Source organism: Chrysoperla carnea, chromosome 3, assembly GCF_905475395.1.
Source record: "Chrysoperla carnea chromosome 3, inChrCarn1.1, whole genome shotgun sequence".
NCBI classification, from domain to species: Eukaryota; Metazoa; Arthropoda; class Insecta; order Neuroptera; family Chrysopidae; genus Chrysoperla; species Chrysoperla carnea.
In genome coordinates, this window is record NC_058339.1 from 64134499 (window position 1) to 64156448 (window position 21950).

General features: G+C 29.4%; 2 protein-coding genes across 2 annotated transcripts; both read left to right on the forward strand.

Moving 5' to 3' along the window:
- The first annotated feature begins 1099 nt into the window (after positions 1-1099).
- LOC123296176 (GPI ethanolamine phosphate transferase 1-like) lies at positions 1100-12249 on the forward strand. Its single transcript, XM_044877638.1, has 10 exons — positions 1100-1558; positions 1620-1840; positions 2476-2704; positions 3481-3781; positions 3845-4063; positions 5194-5378; positions 5456-5652; positions 6022-6242; positions 11153-11248; positions 11514-12249. The coding sequence occupies exons 1-10, from the start codon at positions 1323-1325 to the stop codon at positions 11949-11951; spliced, it is 2343 nt and encodes a 780-aa protein (XP_044733573.1). The 5' UTR covers positions 1100-1322; the 3' UTR covers positions 11952-12249.
- A 2121-nt stretch (positions 12250-14370) lies between these two features.
- LOC123296177 (GPI ethanolamine phosphate transferase 1-like) lies at positions 14371-19389 on the forward strand. The gene is made up of 5 exons (XM_044877639.1): positions 14371-14606; positions 14668-14888; positions 15030-15243; positions 15325-15622; positions 19195-19389. The coding sequence occupies exons 1-5, from the start codon at positions 14371-14373 to the stop codon at positions 19387-19389; spliced, it is 1164 nt and encodes a 387-aa protein (XP_044733574.1).
- The last annotated feature ends 2561 nt before the right edge of the window (positions 19390-21950 follow it).

The following is a 21950-nucleotide window of genomic DNA, read 5'->3' on the forward strand; positions in this document are numbered from 1 at the left end:
ACTGTTATCCGTTACTACTCAAAAATTGATTTTTTTCAAATAAAAACTGTGGATACTTATTGATATCGTATGAAATATTTTATTAAAATAATTCAATATTTATTAAAACTTTTTTAATTTGTAATCACTTTTATTATTTTCTTTTAATTTTGACACGATACAATGATAAAACATGAAATATTGGGATAAGTGCACTTCTTCGTCAACCTTACCCGCATGCTTTAATGCAACTGTCGATTGATCCAACCAGTTGTTTCATAAAATGTTCATTTTTCAAAGTAAATTCATTACACTTACCCAATCTAGATCGCAGCACTGAATAATGTACTGTCAGTATAGCAGATTGTAAGTCACCCATACACGTACAGACGTGGTATGTATCTGTTTATTCGTTTGTGTAAAATAGCTTTTTAATAAGATTTGTACAATGGTACGTACTACAGCCAAAGTGCTAAGAGGAAACATAGGACTGGAAACTAATGCCTCTTAAATTATGACTATCATTAAATCTAGCCGGAGCCCAGAGTATCTTTAGTCCGAGTGGTTTTTGTACCTTAATCAATAATATAACAACCATGGTAAAAATTTCTCATACTGATGTATTTAAATACAGATATTTCAAACCATGCTTCGGTTGAAGTTTCCATGATAAAGCTTTACTTACCAGATGATTCTCAAATTAATCCTGAAAACGTTAATGTAGAAATATTCTTTTTGATATTCTATCACTCCAACATGTCCAGTTGATCAAATTAAAGTGAATTTTTTTGTAATTTAATAAGCAGTATGTTTTTATCATTATTTGTATTCCATTAAATCGTAAGTATTGAAACGTTTATAAATATTTTGAGAAATGTATGACGTTATTTAGATGATTTATTGCAAATAGGTAAGTATATGGCACACTTCCCTCAAGAATATTCCTCTTGGATTCCTCTAGAGTACAGCACATGCAGTTGTCAATGTCATGATTAATAAACATAACCACAAATATTTATCAAAAATAATTTTTAATAAATTAAATTACTTCCAAACAGATTTAAAAAAATGAATTCAGAAATTAAATCTTTATTTTGCAATACATAATTTAGAACCATATCAACCTTCAAGAAGAATTTTTAATATTTGTATTTATAAAACATGAGAAATTTGACGTTTGAAGGAATTTCTTTATTATCCATTGAGTAAACATTCGAAGCTACATGTTTAAATTTGTATAAGATAACGATTTGGAATTCTCCATTTTTTAGAAATCTAATCAGCAAACGATGTAAATATTGAACAAAATTGAAATTTAAAACGTGGTTGAGCAAAAAAGAGACATGTGGTTAATAGGAACAGCGTTCTTATTTCATATTATACTTTTGATGTCGGTTTTTGATATATATTTTAAAACAACAATCACCTACGTAAATGAAAATTATTCTAGTCCCTCAACACCTGCAGCTCGAAGATTAGTTTTATATGTTGCTGATGGTCTTCGAGCTCAGTCTTTGTACAATTATACTGCATTAAACTCTCATCCTATTCGAAATGATATATCTGTTAAGTACTTAAAGTAAGTGCAACAAATTATTGGTAAAATTTTTATTTAATTAATTGTAATTTTTTTAAATTAGAGAAATTATCGATAATGGTTACGCTTATGGAATTTCTAACACTCAAGTACCAACTGAATCTCGACCTGGCCATGTAGCAATGTTGGCAGGATTCTTTGAAGATCCTAGTGCTATTATGAAAGGGTGGCAAGAGAATCCAGTAGATTTTGATTCCGTTTTAAATCAAACCAAAGAGTCATGGTGTTGGGGCAGCCCTGACATTGTTTCAATATTTTCAAAAGGTAAACAACACAGTGTATTTAAGGATGGGTGTGAGATAAATTTTTTTAGACTTTTATCAAAATTAGAAGTAATTATTCACAATTTCCACACAAGAAATAGAAAGAATACAAATCAATTAAATTTTTACTTCAAATAGAAGATGGGTTGTGCCAAATTGAGGCTTCTCTGAAAATAATTTTTTTATCCAAGTTTTCAATTTGTCGATGTTATGATTATTGTAAATTTAATTTTTGTGTCTAAAAGATACCATAAAATTCAGAATTTTGGTTGTCTGCCCATCCATCCAGCTCATTAGACGTTGAAATAAGTAATTCTTGAAATACCGACGATAATTTCCTAAACAGGAGGGCTTCAAAGGTTTCAATTTCGGGCCTTACATTAGAAAATATTCTGCCAATTACTCTTTGTAATTACGTCAGTTAGGCTTTAATCTGTATGGAGTTCGACAAAAAAAATCAAGGAAAAGTTTTTAAAATTATTATCAGCGAATTTTGAACGTTGATTATTGTGTCCACTCTTTGAAGTTTGTTTGAATTTAGTCGTTTTGATGTGAAGACTTCACCCTCAAAATTTATAAATGTAACTTTTATATAGCTGTATAAAATTGTATATGTTTATCGTGTTTTTATTTTAGGTGGTAATCACATTCATATATTTATGTATGGCGATAAAGAAACACAGTTTAGTACGACCAGAGATACATCCATACTTGATAAATGGGTTTTTAATCGTGTTGAATCTTTTTTTAAGAACGCTAAAGATAATATTATACTTAGACAAAGATTGGCCAAAGATAGAATGATATTTTTCTTGCATTTGCTTGGAATTGATACTGCTGGTCATTCTTATAAGCCTGGTTCACGGTAAATAAAAAAAAATATGGAGTGCATAAGGCAATTTGCTTGCTCTAAAATATCAATGGAGATATCGTAAAACCCTATTAATAAAATATTGATTTTGCGACAAAAGTATTGAGCTTTTGCTAATATCTACCCCAAAACACGGCCCGTGGGCTACCGGCATCCATTTAAATTAAAATATAAACAAGATGTTTATTGAAACTTACATTGTAAACACATGCTAAATAAGATTTTAATAGGAATGTTTATCGCGACAAAAATTTAAAAAAAGTTTCATATGGTCCCGTATATCAAAAAGATTAGTGACCTCGATTATTAGGAGTATAAAAGTATTATTTTCAAATACTACATACATTGTTAAATATTGAAAAATATTATTCAAATTAAGATGAGTATTTCATGCCGACTATATTGTATTTTGTTAAAATATATCCTCTTCAGGACCCACAATAAAAATATCAAACTAAATTTATTAATAATAATATTAAATATATTAATAATTAATAATAATAAATTTATAAAAAATTATTATTATGAATTAACTTGACTAGTTTTGATTGCTTTGACAATCCTCTTCAGTAGCATTAAACTCTTAAAACTATAAATTTAGCTAAATAATTTTAATGTGGGTACTGAAGGGGATAAATTTTAACAAAATGTAAAGAAAAAGTAATTATTACATTAAACGGGTGTACCGTGCTTTATGGATTCCATCTTTACTTGTATTCTACTTGAAAATGATCTAGTAAATAATTTTAATATTAATAAATTAATTTTAGGCAATTAAATGAAAATATTAGAATTGTGGACGAAGGTATTAGAGGCATAACAAGAATTATTGAATCATTTTATGAAAATGACAATAAAACAAGTTTTGTGTTTACATCGGATCATGGTATGACGAATTGGGGATCACATGGCTCTGGTGATCCAACTGAAACTGATTGTCCAATAATAACATGGGGTGCTGGAATTTCAAAGAAATCGAAGAATACAAATTATATGACTGCAATTAATCAAATTGACATTGCTGTGTTGATGTCAACTTTAATTGGTGTACCAATTCCAATGAATTCATTGGTAAAATGAAAAGTTGTTGGAATGTTATTGGTTTCTTTCTTATTTATTGTAATTTATTTTTAGGGTGTCTTACCAGATGAATTTTTAAACTTGAGCAAAAAAGAAATAGCCGAAGCTTATTTTGTAAATGTTAAACAACTTATAGAACAATATAAAGCAAAACGTAAACAAACTGAAAACTTAAGATGGCTTAAGAGTTTTAAACCATTAACTAACGATATTTTAAAAAATAGATTGAATGAAATTCAAGAGTTGATTGATTCGAAATCTTATGATAGTGCAGTAAGTTAATTGCATGATTTTTATTCTATAGGTTCAGTATAAACAGTTGTATCCTTAGAATGAATTAAAAACGTGAATAACTGTACATGTAACCAATAAGAAAGTTTTTTTTAGATCTCCCACAGTAAAAATTTGATTGAATTAGCAATATCAGGAATTAAATTTTATCAGAAGTTCTATCAAACACCGATACTAATTACAATTGCCCTGTCAATAGTTTTATGGATTATAATTCTTTTGGAGAATCTTTTAAAGGAAATGATTAATAATGCACCAGATAAGTATAGCGTATCAGAAAAAATCTTGGAAAAATATGGAAAGACATCACGATACAAATATATTGTGTTATTTACTATAACATGCAGTTGTTGTTTCGTCAAATGTAAATTTTATTTGACAATTTTTTTTTTAAATTAGAAAAATTTACGTTAAATTTGTTTTAGTGTTTCGATTACCTATGATGTGCTACCTGTATTTTAGTTTACCACAAGTTTTGCTTTTTGCTATTTATTTAAAACGTAAAACATGGAAAAGTGGTTGGAAAATTTTACGAGATTATGATAAAAACAATTTTAAAATAATATTATACAATATTATTTTTTATTTAATTGGTATTGAACTATTTGTAAGTAAATCATTAGTAATCGATTTTATATTTCTAGTAATTTTAATGTTAACCGAAAGAAACTAGAAATGAATTTTTTTTACTTATGCACATTTCTTTCTTTGAGAATCAGAGAAGAGAATCAAACTTTGGGTCACTTTTTCGTTTCGTATACCTTAACTTTTTGACCATGGATGGTTTAGATACTGTTGTTTACGTGTAACTTATTCATTTCTTTCTTATATATTATTACAAGTTTATATTATATTACCAGTAAATTACAAGTGAAATTTACAAAATTTAAAAAAAAAAACCGACCTCCTACTCCTCAAATTATTTTTAAAACATAACTAAGAACATCAAATTACCCTTCAAACCAAAAACCACATTCAAATCGACTCACCCGTTTAAGAGCTACAGTGCAAGCAAACACATACACACATAGCGGTCAAAATATATCCAATCGAAAATATATCTAATGGCAATTATGGCTTATAAAGTTTTTTGTCTTTGTAACAATTTTTAGATTCAAGTATTTTTTCATAGATGGATTTTAAGTCTTTTAATGCTGGCTATTGGAGGCTGGACTTATCTTAGTTTAAAAAATGTATTCACAACAAACGTTTTATGTTCATGGGTCATCAGTACAGCAATATCAGCAATATTTCCATTATTGACTGTCGTTGGAAAAGAATCAAATTTATTCGTCTTGTTAGTAAAATTTAATAATTTTGTTGAATTAAATGAATTATTTATCATTTAAAAAAAAAAAACTTGTGATTTAACAGTGCTCTAGGTGGAATAATGTGGCTGATCGCATCGATGGTTCTTATCTACTATTTCTTAAATAACGAATATCTTATTTTGGGTGTGTTTCAAACGAGTATATTGCTAATTGCAATCACACTCACATATTTGGTGCGATACTTTGGTATTCCAGAAGGAGTTCAAACTGAAATTCATGCTGTTACTTGGATTATTACGGGTAAATTGGTTGCTAATAATGAACTCGTTCGCGAAAAAATTAATTTTATAACAAACTTAATAAATAATACTTATAAATATAATATTAATTGATCACAATTCAAATTACAATTTGATCACATTAGTTTAATTTGCCCTTACTACTACTTTGACTTAAATTAAAAATTACTATAGTTAACTAAATATTTTAGAATCTTTGAACATATTTTAATGCTTTTTCTAAAACTATAAATTTTTATGTTAAAATTTATTAAAAGCAGAGTTTTTGATTCTGTAATAATGTACCTTAAAAACCTTAAAAAGAACGCGAACGAGTCCATCGATCTACTAAAAAAAAGAAATTATAGAGATACAATTTTTACATTTTAAGGTGTTAGTATTTTGGTACCACTCTTTGGAAGTAATAACATTATAAATCGACTTGGAAATCTTGTTATTGGTTTAACAACTCCATTTATATTCTTGTGTGTTTCATATGAACCAATATTTTTACTTACATTAACTGTGAATTTATTTACGTGGTTGATAATTGAACATAGAGCAAATTTTTATAATTTTAAAGGACATACTACATTTGATATTGATAATATGGTAAGATATATGAATCATTTTAAAGTCATTTAGAACCGTTTTCAAAATTACAAAAACTTTTTACTGTCATAAAGTCGCATAATGCAATATAAATTTAATATTTTATTTGAATTTTGTATACCTGGCGATGCGATGGTAAAAGCTAAATTTATATAGTAGTAGTATTCGACCAAAGTTGATTAATCGGACTTCGCCACAATCTTCAGCCGAAACCGAAGGCTTAAAAGTTCTTAGAAATTTTGTTCAAGATAGGCTCCAAGTTACTATTAATTAATAATATAAATAATTTAAAAAAATTTAATATTGAAGGTTTGTATTGACTGTATAATATAGAAAGGTAATTAAACTCATCTTTAGAAGTCCAAAGATAATAAAAAAATTACCTAGCAATTTATTTGTTAGAAACCTGTCAAGAACCTTCGGCTTCCGTTGGGATCGGGCAAAGTCGAAGATGACTGGAGATGAAGTTTCGGTCGGACATTAGTGATATGTAGAGCTTGCATAACATGGGAATTGTTGCGATTCTATCCAACTTTCTACTTACGTAAACGCAAATACGCGTAATATCTGTTAATTATCAAATTTATATAATAAGCCTTTTCATCATGTCTTTTTTTCGTACTGTCTGTAATAAGTTGGACTAGAGAAGAAGATATATGTTATTCATTTTATCACATTGGTTGTCAATCATTTAGTCCGAAACGAAAGTGGATCGTAATTTTATAACAGGGTTCGAAAATATCCGATATTTATTATAAATATCAAAATATCGAATATTTTTTATATATATCCGATATATATCAAAATTTTGATATTTAAAAAAAACTAAAATGTTTTAAAGGTTTTATTTACTTAGGCGCTTCAAATCAGACAAATGAAACCAAAACATAAAATATTCTTCTAGATCAGGCAAAATCAATTAAAAATAATATTTTTATAAATAAAAAAAACTTTAAAACAAAAAACAATTTTTTAAATTGTTATCAGTCAATGGTCATACCTACACTTAGGCAACAAAACAATAAACATTACAAATAATAACTCTAGAGTATAATCAGTCAGTCATCAAATCAGTCATCAGTCATTCGTAATAAACTGTTAATTATCAAAAAAAAAAAAAATGTCGTTTCATAATTGTGCTTGGTTTGACTGCAAGGAAGATAAAGCTAGATCATCTTCCGATTCTGAATCTTACTTAAACTTACTCTTTAGTAACGAATTTTTTCTGACACGACACGATTTGAGCTTAGTATTAGTAGGTTTTAACCAAAAATTACTTAATAATATTAAATTTTTAAAATCATTTTTGTATTGATATATATCATAAATATTCACGTGATATATATCGGATATATATCATGATATACATATCCTCGAACCCTGCTCGAAACTTAATAGAGCTAGGTTAATTTTGACCAAAAATTTGAAAAGTATGGCCCAAATTTAGTAGGATTACATACTTGGTTTATCAAAATTGGATAAAATTTGGATGTGATAGAGCAAAATTAAATTTTTTGGATTCTGTTGACGTCATAAAGTTCAAAAATTCAATTTTTTTAATGACACAGGCAATTTTTATCCGATCTTATTGGAATTTTTTTTGAAACCCACTAATTTTGGGTCATTCTTTTCAGCTGTGATGTCAGTTTTTCGCTAGCTATCACATATGTGCTTAATTCCGGAACCAGGCGTCCACATTCTTGAAATCTTATAGAGCTAGGGTAATTTTGATCATAAATTTGAAAATTATGTTCCAAATTTAGTAGGATTACGTACTTGGTTTATCAAAATTGAATAAAATTTGGATGTGATAGAGCAAAATTAAATTTTTTGGATTCTGTTGACGTCATAAAGTTCAAAAATTCAATTTTTTTAATGACACAGGCAATTTTTATCCGATCTTATTAGAATTTTTTTTGAAACCCAGTAATTTTGGGTCATTCTTTTCAGCTGTGATGTCAGTTTTTCGCTAGCTATCACATATGTGCTTAATTCCGGAACCAGGCGTCCACATTCTTGAAATCTTATAGAGCTAGGGTAATTTTGATCATAAATTTGAAAAGTATGACCCAAATTTATTAGAATTACATACTTGGTTTATCAAAATTGGATAAAATTTGGATGTGATAGAGCAAAATTAAATTTTTTGGATTCTGATGACGTCATAAAGTTCAAAAATTCAATTTTTTTAATAACACAGGCAATTTTTATCCGATCTTCTTGGAATTTTTTTTGAAACCCAGTAATTTTGGGTCATTCTTTTCAGCTGTGATGTCAGTTTTTCGCTAGCTATCACATATGTGCCTAATTCCAGGACCAGACCTCCACATTCTTGAAATCTTATAGAGCTAGGGTAATTTTGATCATAAATTTGAAAAGTATGACCCAAATTTAGTAGAATTACATACTTGGTTTATCAAAATTGGATAAAATTTGGATGTGATAGAGCAAAATTAAATTTTTTGGATTCTGATGACGTCATAAAGTTCAAAAATTCGATTTTTTTGATAACACAGGCAATTGTTATCCGATCTTCTTGGAATTTTTTTTGAAACCCACTAATTTTGGGTCATTCTTTTCAGCTGTGATGTCAGTTTTTCGCTAGCTATCACATATGTGCCTAATTCCAGGACCAGACCTCCACATTCTTGAAATCTTATAGAGCTAGGGTAATTTTGATCATAAATTTGAAAAGTATGACCCAAATTTAGTAGAATTACATACTTGGTTTATCAAAATTGGATAAAATTTGGATGTGATAGAGCAAAATTACATTTTTTGGATTCTGATGACGTCATAAAGTTCAAAAATTCGATTTTTTTGATAACACAGGCAATTGTTATCCGATCTTATTGGAATTTGTTTTGAAACCCACTAATTTTGGGTCAATCTTTTCAGCTGTGATGTCAGTTTTCCGCTGGCTATCACATATGTGCCTAATTCCAGGACCAGACCTCCACAATCTTGAAACCTAATAGAGCTAGGTTAATTTTGATGACAAATTTGAAAAGTATGACCCAAATTTATTAGAATTACATACTTGGTTTATCAAAATTGGATAAAATTTGGATGTGATAGAGCAAAATTACATTTTTTGGATTCTGATGACGTCATAAAGTTCAAAAATTCAATTTTTTTAATAACACAGGCAATTTTTATCGGATCTTATTGGAATTTTTTTTGAAACCCACTAATTTTGGGTCATTCTTTTCAGCTGTGATGTCAGTTTTTCGCTAGCTATCACATATGTGCTTAATTCCGGAACCAGACGTCCACATTCTTGAAATCTTATAGAGCTAGGGTAATTTTGATCATAAATTTGAAAATTATGTCCCAAATTTAGTAGGATTACATACTTGGTTTATCAAAATTGAATAAAATTTGGATGTGATAGAGCAAAATTAAATTTTTTGGATTCTGATGACGTCATAAAGTTCAAAAATTCGATTTTTTTGATAACACAGGCAATTGTTATCCGATCTTCTTGGAATTTTTTTTGAAACCCACTAATTTTGGGTCATTCTTTTCAGCTGTGATGTCAGTTTTTCGCTAGCTATCACATATGTGCCTAATTCCAGGACCAGACCTCCACATTCTTGAAATCTTATAGAGCTAGGGTAATTTTGATCATAAATTTGAAAAGTATGACCCAAATTTAGTAGAATTACATACTTGGTTTATCAAAATTGGATAAAATTTGGATGTGATAGAGCAAAATTAAATTTTTTGGATTCTGATGACGTCATAAAGTTCAAAAATTCGATTTTTTTGATAACACAGGCAATTGTTATCCGATCTTATTGGAATTTGTTTTGAAACCCACTAATTTTGGGTCAATCTTTTCAGCTGTGATGTCAGTTTTCCGCTGGCTATCACATATGTGCCTAATTCCAGGACCGGACCTCCACAATCTTGAAACCTAATAGAGCTAGGTTAATTTTGATGACAAATTTGAAAAGTATGACCCAAATTTATTAGAATTACATACTTGGTTTATCAAAATTGGATAAAATTTGGATGTGATAGAGCAAAATTACATTTTTTGGATTCTGATGACGTCATAAAGTTCAAAAATTCAATTTTTTTAATAACACAGGCAATTTTTATCGGATCTTATTGGAATTTTTTTTGAAACCCACTAATTTTGGGTCATTCTTTTCAGCTGTGATGTCAGTTTTTCGCTAGCTATCACATATGTGCTTAATTCCGGAACCAGACGTCCACATTCTTGAAATCTTATAGAGCTAGGGTAATTTTGATCATAAATTTGAAAATTATGTCCCAAATTTAGTAGGATTACATACTTGGTTTATCAAAATTGAATAAAATTTGGATGTGATAGAGCAAAATTAAATTTTTTGGATTCTGATGACGTCATAAAGTTCAAAAATTCGATTTTTTTGATAACACAGGCAATTGTTATCCGATCTTCTTGGAATTTTTTTTGAAACCCACTAATTTTGGGTCATTCTTTTCAGCTGTGATGTCAGTTTTTCGCTAGCTATCATATATGTGCTTAATTCCGGGATCAGGTCTCCACATTCTCGAAACATTTATAATGAAAAGCTCTATTCTTCATATAGATAAAAATTTTACCTATTCATTTTGAATTAAATCATTAGCTCAGTATAGCTGCCTTACATCTACAATGAGTACTGTTTTTGGAAATACTCTAAAAAACCGTAAAATAATAAAGAAAATTTCCGTAAACGGAAACTATAATTTGATGAAGTAGAAAATATTCTGGATTTCATTTCTACTTAGTTCAGTTGCTCGCCCCTCTGTGTAGAAAGTATGCTGCCGTAAATTTATAAAAACGATTGCAACTGAAATCGATCCATTATTTTTCGTATATTTTACTTTAAAAGTTTCCTAGATATTATGAAAGAATTATAATTTTTTTTTTTCAGTTACATACTAAATCGTTTAATCCATCACTTAACACATACATGAAGAATCCAATGCGAAGTTTAAATATGCATGATTTTAGGCGAGCTTTTTGCTATGTATCCTTTTTAAATCGCTGGAAAATTTATTGAAATTCCATAATTTGGAATCTATTGAAATGTATTGTTATGAAGTGATTTAGCGGCTTTGTCTCTGATATCAAACACAAACCCCGAAAATACTCGTTATAAAGCCGCCTTTGTGAAGAGAGTTATTGCTAAATTACAGTCATCTATCACAGAAAAAGCCTGTAAAAAATTGAAATTGATTCTAATAATATAAATATAGTTTGTAAGTAGTGATTTCCCTTAACAATATTTACAGTTATTTTATTTATTATTTGCATTTTTCGGTATTGGAAATGTTGCCAGTATTAATTCATTTGATCCAATGTGGGTGATATGTTTTGTGAGTGTATTTAGTCCATTTTTGATGACCGCCTTAGTATTATGTAAAACAATATTTATTTTTATAATTGTTACATCTAGTTTTCGTGCCATAAATATTGTAGTCGATGGAATTTTCAAAAATGTTTTATACATTATTTTAATTTATTGTGATTTTATGATAATGCATTTTCTATTTTATGTGAAAAATGAAGGATCGTGGCTTGATATTGGTTTGAGTATTTCACATTTCGTTATAATTGAGACTGTTGCATTGTTTATTTTAGTGCTTTATGTTTGTGTATCTTACTACACTAACTATAGTTTTGTGACTAAAAAAGGTTTACGACATTCGCAGTTTGGAATGAATAAATAAATCAGACGCACAAGCCTCGTTCTTACCGTTTAATTAGTTCAAATAACTTAATATCGATGAACATTTTTTGAAATTTTTCAATTATTTTACCGTTTGAGTTATAAAACACCAATGAAGCCAAGTAAGACTTTTCACTTTTTTGAGCACTAACAAGTGATAAGAAAATTTTATTAGAAAGTTTTTGTATAATTCCATACCATTTTGCAATTAATTTATTAAAAATATTTTGTTATCGAAAATGGCATTATTAACTGGATGGAATTAATGAATACTTCTCCATAAATCCCTGTGAATTATGATGTACCAATTGTATTTTTGTATATAAATATTTAAATATATTATGTTGAATAAATTTTTGTTATGAGCCAATATTGAAATTATTAATATTTTTGATATTTAATATCTCTTGCATAACAAGTGAAATTTACAAAATTAAAAAAAAATCCCTTCAAATTTTATTCCTTGTAGCTGTCTTCAAACACAACCGATTATCTTGATACATAGTTAAGAACACTTTCCATTAAAATAGCTTTCAAACAAGAATACGCTTTCCCATCTGTATAATGTATACCGTGGACAAGAGTATACCGCACACGGTATGTTACATTTCTGTATAATACGCTTTCCCATCTGTATAATGTATACCGTGGACGAGAGTATACCGCACACGGTATGTTACATTTCTGTAGAATACGCTTTACCATCTGTATAATGTATACCGTGGACGAGACTATACCGCACACGGTATATTTCATTTGCTTCAAATAAGCCTTCCAATCTATATTGTGTATACCGTGGACGAGACTATACCGCACACGGTATAAGAGCTCGACGGCATGAAGAGTATACCCTGAAAAAGTATACCGTGCACGGTATAAGGGCCCCACGGTATAAAAGGGCAAAAATAATTTCATATCGCGTCTAAATAGACCGTATACGGTATACCGTGGACTGTCTAGGCCATAGACGGTATACCGTGGACGGTCTAGACCGTAGACGGTATACCGTATAGACGGTATACCGTATAGACGGTATACCGTATAGACGGTATACCGTATAGACGGTATACCGTATAGACGGTATACCGTAGACGGTATACCGTATACACGGTATACCGTATACACGGTATACCGTATACACGGTATACCGTATAGACGGTATACCGTATAGACGGTATACCGTATAGACGGTATACCGTAGACGGTATACCGTATACACGGTATACCGTATAGACGGTATACCGTATAGACGGTATACCGTATAGACGGTATACTGTCTACGGTCTAGACCGTCCACGGTATACCGTCTATGGTCTAGACAGTCCACGGTATACCGTATACGGTCTATTTAGACGCGATATGAAATTATTTTTGCCCTTTTATACCGTGGGGCCCTTATACCGTGCACGGTATACTTTTTCAGGGTCAAAAAAAGTGGTATTTTTTTCGAAATTACCTTCAAATTGTTAACCGGCGCATTTATGCAGTTTTTCTGGTTAGTAAACAGCCTTACTAACAAGTCAAATTCGAGCCAATAGAGGAGTTGGAGATTGTCAAATGTAGCACATTTTTGGCTAAATTGGGATAATATCTTATGTATCGTATTCTAGAGTTATAAAACGGAAAATACACCCCTATTCCTCCTTGTTAATCTTCGATGCAGGATGTCGAAGTCTATTATTATTACTGGATCAGTTACCATTGGTTCAGAGGTCCTGTTTTCACGAGGAATTATAATAACTTATTGATAATGCCCTGGCAATTTCCAAGTGCGATATCAATCGCACCGGGGCGGTTATTTCGGTTCGAATAAGGCACCCATCTATATCAAATTTGGTTAGGATCCTTTAAGATGCAAAGTGATAAAGCCTAGCCTCCATTCAATTAATACAAAAATATCTGGATGACCGAGCTTCGCTCGGTTATTCGCCAATAGATGTCAGCAAGAGTCATATTTTTCACTTTAGACTATTCAAACGCCTCCTTTTTGTTATGTTATAATTTGCATTGTATTTCATTAACTACGTTATACACCAATAGATGTCTGATGAATTTTTCATGAAAAGACGGATAAAACGACATTTCTGATAAATGAAACCTAGCTAGATCGACTTATCACCCCAAAAAACCCCTACATACTCATTTTCATGAAAATCGTTGGAGCCATTTCCAAGATCGTTGATATATATATATATATATATATATATATATATATATATATATATATATATATATATATATATATATATACAAGAATTGCTCGTTTAAATATATAAGATTAGAGCATAGCACTCCAGATCACTTAACATATACATATTTTGAATTTGAATTTTTTGGCTACCATTAAACTTTTATGATTTCTAATCGGTAAATAATGCAAATATTGAAAAAATATTTACATTAAAACGTATACCAAAACAATGTGGCTAATGATAACAGCTTTCGTTCTACATATTTTACTTTTAATATCGGTTTTTGACATATATTTTCAAACAATTATTATTCATGTCAACGAAAATTACGCTAGTCCTGAACCACCTCCAGCTAAACGATTAGTTCTAATTTCCGTTGATGGTCTTCGAGCGCAGTCTTTGTACAATTATTCTGCTTTACATTCTTGTCCAATCCGGAATGATATAGATGTCAAATACCTTAAGTAAATAAATGAATATTATGAGCAATAATATTAATAATTAATTAATATTTGTCGAAAATAGAGAAATAATTGATAATGGATATGCTTGGGGAATTTCTTATGCTCGAGTACCAACTGAATCTCGACCTGGGCATGTAGCAATGTTAGCAGGATTCTTTGAGGATCCCAATGCGATTATGAATGGTTGGAAAGATAATCCAGTAGATTTTGATTCAGTTTTAAATGAAACTAGAGAGTCGTGGTGTTGGGGCAGTAGAATTGTTATCCGAATATTTTCAAAAGGTAAAATATATACTTGTCTGATATAAAAAAGATTTTTGATATTCATTTTTTCTCAATTATAGGTAAGTATTTCTTTGTTGAGAATTTGCATTTTGAAGAAAGTGTTACACTTGTTGTGTATTCAATGAGTTTTCCTTTTAGGTGAAAATCATATACATATTTTTACATATACTGATGGAGATACTAACTTCACAATTACTAAAGACACCACCGATCTGGATGCTTGGGTTTGGAATCGAGTTGAATACTTCTTTAAGAATACCACAAATTATTTTAGACAAAGATTGTCTGAAGATAAAATTATATTTTTCTTGCATTTAAATGGAATTGATACTCTTGTAGACCCTAATTCTAGGTAATGAGAAATTAAAGTTATATATAGCACTTACTCTGATAGTACTGGGCATTAGAGCTATAGTAGTAAATATTCTTTCAGAAAATTTAAAAACAATATTAAAGCTGTTGATGAAGGAGTCAAACATTTAACAAAAATTATTGAATCGTTTTATGAGAATGATGGTAAAACAAGTTTTCTGTTAACATCCGATCATGGAATGAAAGATTCAGGATCACACGGTTCTGGAAGTCAATCTGAAACAAATTGTCCAATAATTGCATGGGGAGCTGGAATTTCAAGGAAATCCGAGCTCAATTATGCTCCTACAATTAATCAAATCGATATTGCTGTGTTGATGTCAACTTTGATTGGTGTCCCGATTCCAATGAATTCTTTGGTACGTACACTACAGAAAAAAGTTATTATTTATTTTCTGGTTTATTTTGTATATATTATTTACTTTTAGGGTGTTTTACCGGACAATTTTTTAAATCTAAACAAAAAAGAGATGGCGTTAGCTTTTTTTGCAAATCTTAAACAACTCATAGCCCAGTATAAAGCAAAAAGAGAGAAGTGTGAAAAATTAAGATTGGTTAAGACTTTTAAGCCTTTAACAGATGATGTTTTAAAGAGCGGATTAAATGAAATTCAATACTTGATTGATTCAGAATCCTTTGAACATGTAGTAAGTTAAACAGTCGCGTAAGCTCATTGGTGTAAGGTATTTAATTATTGCACAGTTATCTATAGAAACTTAACGAACGATGCCTCTTATTTTGACGTCGATTAAGTAGTTTATTGGCAACATAATTCTTGAAACATATGAAGTATGACAATTACACATGAAGCTTTTATTTCAGATTACTCTTACAAAAAATTTGATAAAATTAGCAATAGCAGGAATAAACTTCTATCAAACCTTTTATCAAATACCAATACTGGTTATACTCACCCTGTCAACAATTTTATGGATAATAATTCTATTTGAGAATCTTTTACGAGAACTTGTTAATAATAAACCAGAAAATTGTAGCGTGTCACGGAAAAATGTTGGAAAATTTCGGAAAACATCAACATACAAATATATTTTGCTAGCGATTTCTATAATATGTAGCTGTTGTTTCGTTACATGTAAATTTTAGCCATCAACTAAGAATTCAAATAGAAAAATGAATACTATTTCATTTCTTTTAGGGGGTTACTTACCTACAATGTGCTACTTGTATCTTAGTTTACCACAATGTCTACTGTTTGGTATTTATTTAGCACGTAATACATGGAAAAGCAGTTGGAAAATTTTACGAGATTATGATAAAAATGATTTGAAAATATTATTATGCAATATTATTTTTTATTTCATTGCTATTGAATTATTTGTAAGTAATTTTGTACTCTTTGATTTGATCTATTCCGGTTGTTTGCTCGTCTGTCTGTTTGTCTGTATGCCTGCGAACACGATAACTCAAAAACGAAAACAGATATCAAGCTGAAATTTTTATAGCGTGCTTAGGACGTAAAAAGTGAGGCCGAGTTTGTAAATGAGCAATATAAATCAATTAGGTCTTGGGTCCTACGGACCCATCTTGTAAACCGTTAGAGATAGCACAAAAGTTTAAATGAAATAAAATTTTCCTTATACAAAAATCAACAATCAATTTGTTGGGAGTGGGATCATAGGGAGAAAAGAAGCCATGGGTAGTTAAATAGCATATGGCTTCAAAAACCGAGAAAGTAGGGATCGTTTGCAACATTAAAAATTTAAAGAATAATATTTTCATATTTGGTATTGAAAATTGAACGCTTTTCAGATTCAAGTGTTTTTTTATAGATGGATTTTAAGTCTATTAATGCTTGCCGTGGGAGGTTGGACATATTTCAATTTAAAAAATGCTTTTACTGCAAATGTTTTATGTTCTTGGATTCTTAGTACAGCAATATTAGCTATATTTCCACTATTGACAGTCACGCAAACAAATTTATTCGCCTTGTTAGTAAATATAATTTTTTAGCAATCTTATTAATGCTACTATTAAAAAACATGTATTTTAACTTTAACAGTATTTTGGCTGGTGTAATGTGGTTAATAGCTTCAGTGATTATTTTCTGCTATTTTTTAAATAATGAAAATCTTATTTTGGGTTTGTTTCAAACGAGTATATTGCTAATTGCACTCACTATCACATTTTTGGTTCGATATTTTGGTATTCCACAAAGAGTTCAAACCGAAGTTCATACTATTAGTTGGATTATTACAGGTAAAATTGTTGTAAATAAGGAAAATTTTTATAATAATCGCCATAAATTTAGTAAGAGAAATATGGGAAATTAATTAAAAATTTGATGGATTTTGGTTGAGTAAATAAAGTTAACAGATCTCTTTGTTTGTTCTGATGTCTAGAACAAAGTTGAAAATCAATTTCTAAAATTAAACCTCAATAAAACATGGTTGGTATATGTACTATACAAATCAATTTTAAGAGCAATTATTGTATTTTTAGGTCTAAGTGTTTTAGTTCCATTCTTTGGAGGCACTAAAATTGTAAATCGGCTTGGAATTCTTGTTATTAGTGTGACAGTTTCATTTATATTCTTGTGTGTTTCATATGAACCAATATTTTTACTTGTATTAAGTGTTCATTTATTCAGTTGGTTGATAATAGAACATAGAGCAAATGTTAATAATTTTAAAGAACATAAAATGTCTGATATTGAAAATATGGTGAGATTATGATTAATTTTAGGAATAATCAAACTTAAATCCTATTTATACAGTATGTCTCGTTTTGTAGAGGTTCGTAAAAACGGCCCAGCTCATTATCAGGACGCACATCGAGCATATATATTATGCCATTAAGATTGTTTAATTAATATGATAACAGCATTTTGTAGGTGAACAGTGAGGGATAAATATTAGGGCCGGATTTACCATTAGGCAGAGTAGGAATTGTCCAGAGGCTCCGCACGGGCACAAAAGAAATTGGAAATGTTGCATTGAGAGAAAATTAGGTTTTTTTTTTCAACGCATGATGTATGTTGATGAATAAAGTTTAAACTAAAACATCCGCGCTAAAACTATTTTCTTTCGTTTGTTGTATATTATTGTATTTAACAAGAATAAAGTTAAAACTAAAACGTCCGCATCTCATTTTACTCACATCTCTTCGTAAACTTGAAAAAAGCTAATGACGTTCAAACGGCTGAAAAGAAACCCGAGAAATGCATTGTATAGGGGCTCGCGATATGATTAATCCAGTCCCGAAAGAAATCGATTAAAAAAACCCTTGTTGTTATTAAAAAAGGTCTTCACAATTTGTCTTTAATGAAGAATTTATAATTATTATTTTTTAGTTACAAGATATATCATTCGACACAGCTTTAAATACACATATGGAAAATTCCCTGCGTAGTGTAAAGATGCATGATTTTAGGCGAGCTTTTAACTATGTATCCTTTTCAATCTAATTCAATCGGTGGCTAAAATTCCGAAATTATGTTTTTGCGTATAATCCAAACGGATTAAAAATTTTTGGAAAGGGAGGCATTGGATTTTAATTAATTCATAATTAGTTTATATTAGGGTCCAGTAACTTTAATCAAAAAATATGACACGATCATTGCATATTATAGAGTAACGTCGATAGTTGAGTATAAATTTATTTAGCCAGTACTGTTTAAATCAATCCTGAGAATAAAAAGCTAAACTATAATAATCTTTAACAGTATATTCAGTTCTTTTATTTATTACTTGCATATTTTGGAGCTTTTGGAAACGTTGCCAACTTTATACAAAATAATAAAATATTTGATCCAAAGTTGGAGATATGTTATGTTAGTGTATCTAGCTCATTTTTGGATATTGTTTCAATATCGTGTAAAATACTGTTTATTTTTATAATTATTACATCTTATTTTCGTGCTATAAATGTTGTGGTTAAAGGGATTTTTAAAAATGTTTTGTACATTATTCTAATTTATTGTGATTTTATAGGAATACATTTCCTATTTTTTGTTACAAATGAAGGATCATGGCTTGACATTGGTTTGAGTATTTCATATTTCATACTTTTTGAAACTGCAACATTGGTCATTCTAATGCTCTATGTTTTTGTATATGTTTATACTAAATACTCTTTTATAATGACAAAAGATCTTGCTATGATCTAATGAACTTAAAATCATCGTAATCAATTTTTATTCATTAATTTTTTCGTACAAAAACATTTTTATAAGTATAGTTTTAAACTACTTACCTAATTCATTTATTTGTTTAGAAAACGGTTTATGTGGTTATGAGCTGATCAAATTACTTTTAAACCGATTTTTTCTAATTTCTATGTTGAATAAATTTGTTGTAAAAATAATATCGTTTTTATTTTTTACTTAAACTGAAGCTGTAATACAAACATGTGGTCTAAGAGATAGAGCCGAGTTTTCTGTAATAGTGGATAACACCACTGGTGCGAGGGTGGGGGTGCAAAGGTGAAAGTGGAAATCTGAGCTTTATATGTAAAATGTCCGCCCTTTTTCCAATATAATTTACGTCACTTAAGAAGTGAAAATGTAAGTGGGCGGATAAGTTGATCTTGCCTGAGGAGTTATTGTTTTGACATTTCATAAGACAGGGTGAAGGAGATAACATTTATGGAAATCTGTTCAACCAAGGTTATCAGACATATTTCTTACAAAAAAATTAATTTGTTTAGTGTTGAGTAACGTGTTGTTTGAAATATAAAGATGTTGAGTTACCAGAAACAGTTTTCATATCACGAGCAGATTTTCACTTGTATAAGATTTTACTGAATGTATCAGAAAATCCTCGTTCGAACATCAATGGTAATGTAAATTTTTTATCTGTCCAAATGTATTACGTATTATGACTAGGCACACTTTCCTAGATTGCACCTCACTGGAATGGGCTCGTATACATGCTAATACCAGATTCTATGTCATGAACATAAAGGAAAAATAAAAACAAACAAATGAATTTGATAAAATTAGACAATTATTGCGTTTATTAATATTATTCTCAAACAGTTATTTTTTTATAATTAATTATGTTCAAATATTAATGCAGATAATGTCAATATAAAATATTTTATCATAATTTTACACCCCAATAGTTTAAAATTTATAAAACATCACAACAAAAATATTTGGAAGAAGTAAACAACATTTTTATTACAATTTTTTCAAGATATGTTTTTTTTAATGATAATTTGAAAATACATTTTTTTTGAATCCGATGTTCCAAAAGCTTTTTTTGTTGCTGAAAACTGGTACTGTTTGATGGTTTTGAACCATATGATAGGTACTTGAAAATCGTATTGTATTTGTAAGTTAAGCTTTTGGAACAAGGTTTATAAATCAAGGCTTTATTTTGTAATACACGTTTTTATATAGATAAAATTAATTCTTTGTATTTCATAAACAAGTTGAATTCCAGTAGTGATGAAATTAATTCGTACACACAAATGCAGATACCAAATTATTTACCAATAATTTTATCAAGATACCCGCAGGATCGATACATACGCAATTTTAAAGACATGCATATTTGTATAGCCACACTAGAGCTGCCTATTCCAAAATTCTTCAAAACCGGAGTCTTCAAATCAGGTTAATCTAGAATGTAGCATTTAATACATTGTTACCAAAAATATGGTATAGTGATACTGTAGTGACTCCTATACTTGTTTCTGTTTCGTAAGGTGCCAAAAAGTCTAAAGTGAGGAAGAATTCTATATAAATTCAGAACAAGGAAGTGCATAAGAGTTCTAAATGACCAGATTTGGAATATGTTCGTTACCTTGTAAGGAAACTTCGCAATTTTTCGCTTTTTTTGATTATAACAATAAAAAGTATGAAAACTGAGACATCGTGAGTAGGTCACAAAAAGGAAAAACGTTATAGATAGAGCAAAACTTTAAATGTTAAAATATTTCTAAAAAAATAAATATTAGCAATCTTTATTCGAAATATTTTTTTCGAGAGCGGATTTAGCATAAATGTGGCATGATTCGTGTAATTTGTGGCGACTGCAGTTTTGATTGCGAATGTTTCCGACTCCATGTTAATTTGAATGTTTTCTGTCAAGAATAAGCTTCTAAATTAACGGATACTTGTTCGAATCTGATTAATTAAAATTGTATTTTGGATTTGTCAATAATTCACTTGTATCTTTTCAGAATATGTAGGATCTGATTGTGTGTAGAAATATGGCATCACTGGAATTAAAATTTTCTTCATATAAGCTTTGAAAGAAAATAATAAAAGTTACATTCAGTTCTTTTTTTAAGTATAAAAATAAACTACAGTAAAGTGTGATTTAATTTTGTAAAAAATATACTGAGAATTATGCATCTAAATTAATTTCTAACTCACTTTGAAACGGGAACTCTATCTTTTTGTGCGAAATGATTTTTTTTAGTTTACCTAATATAAATTTTCACATAGGTACATTATGAAAAATATGTTTAAGACGATTACTTAAAATGTCATATATAATATACATGTTGAAAAATAAAAATACTTCAGTTTATATAAAAAATGTAGCCTTTGTTATATACCAGCAAATATGTCGTCTGTTCTGCCGTTTTACACAAAGATTCGATACCGTAAACTCAACCTAGGAGAGAGATATAAGGCGTAAAACTCCAAAATTGAAAAAATATTGGGGACGTTTTTCGGCAAGGATACATCACGAAACATTGACAGATAGGCAGCAA

What these genes read in the sequence shown, in the direction of transcription:
- LOC123296176 (XM_044877638.1), top strand. Translation starts at nt 1,323, where the DNA reads ATGTGGTTAATAGGAACAGCGTTCTTATTTCATATTATACTTTTGATG. An exon ending in GAATCAAATTTATTCGTCTT is followed by an intron (nt 5,379 to 5,455) that starts GTTAGTAAAATT and finishes GTGATTTAACAG; the next exon opens with TGCTCTAGGTGGAATAATGT. An exon ending in CATTTGATATTGATAATATG is followed by an intron (nt 6,243 to 11,152) that starts GTAAGATATATG and finishes TTTTTTTTTCAG; the next exon opens with TTACATACTAAATCGTTTAA.
- LOC123296177 (XM_044877639.1), top strand. Translation starts at nt 14,371, where the DNA reads ATGTGGCTAATGATAACAGCTTTCGTTCTACATATTTTACTTTTAATA. An exon ending in ATAGATGTCAAATACCTTAA is followed by an intron (nt 14,607 to 14,667) that starts GTAAATAAATGA and finishes TGTCGAAAATAG; the next exon opens with AGAAATAATTGATAATGGAT. An exon ending in CGATTCCAATGAATTCTTTG is followed by an intron (nt 15,623 to 19,194) that starts GTACGTACACTA and finishes TACATTATTCTA; the next exon opens with ATTTATTGTGATTTTATAGG.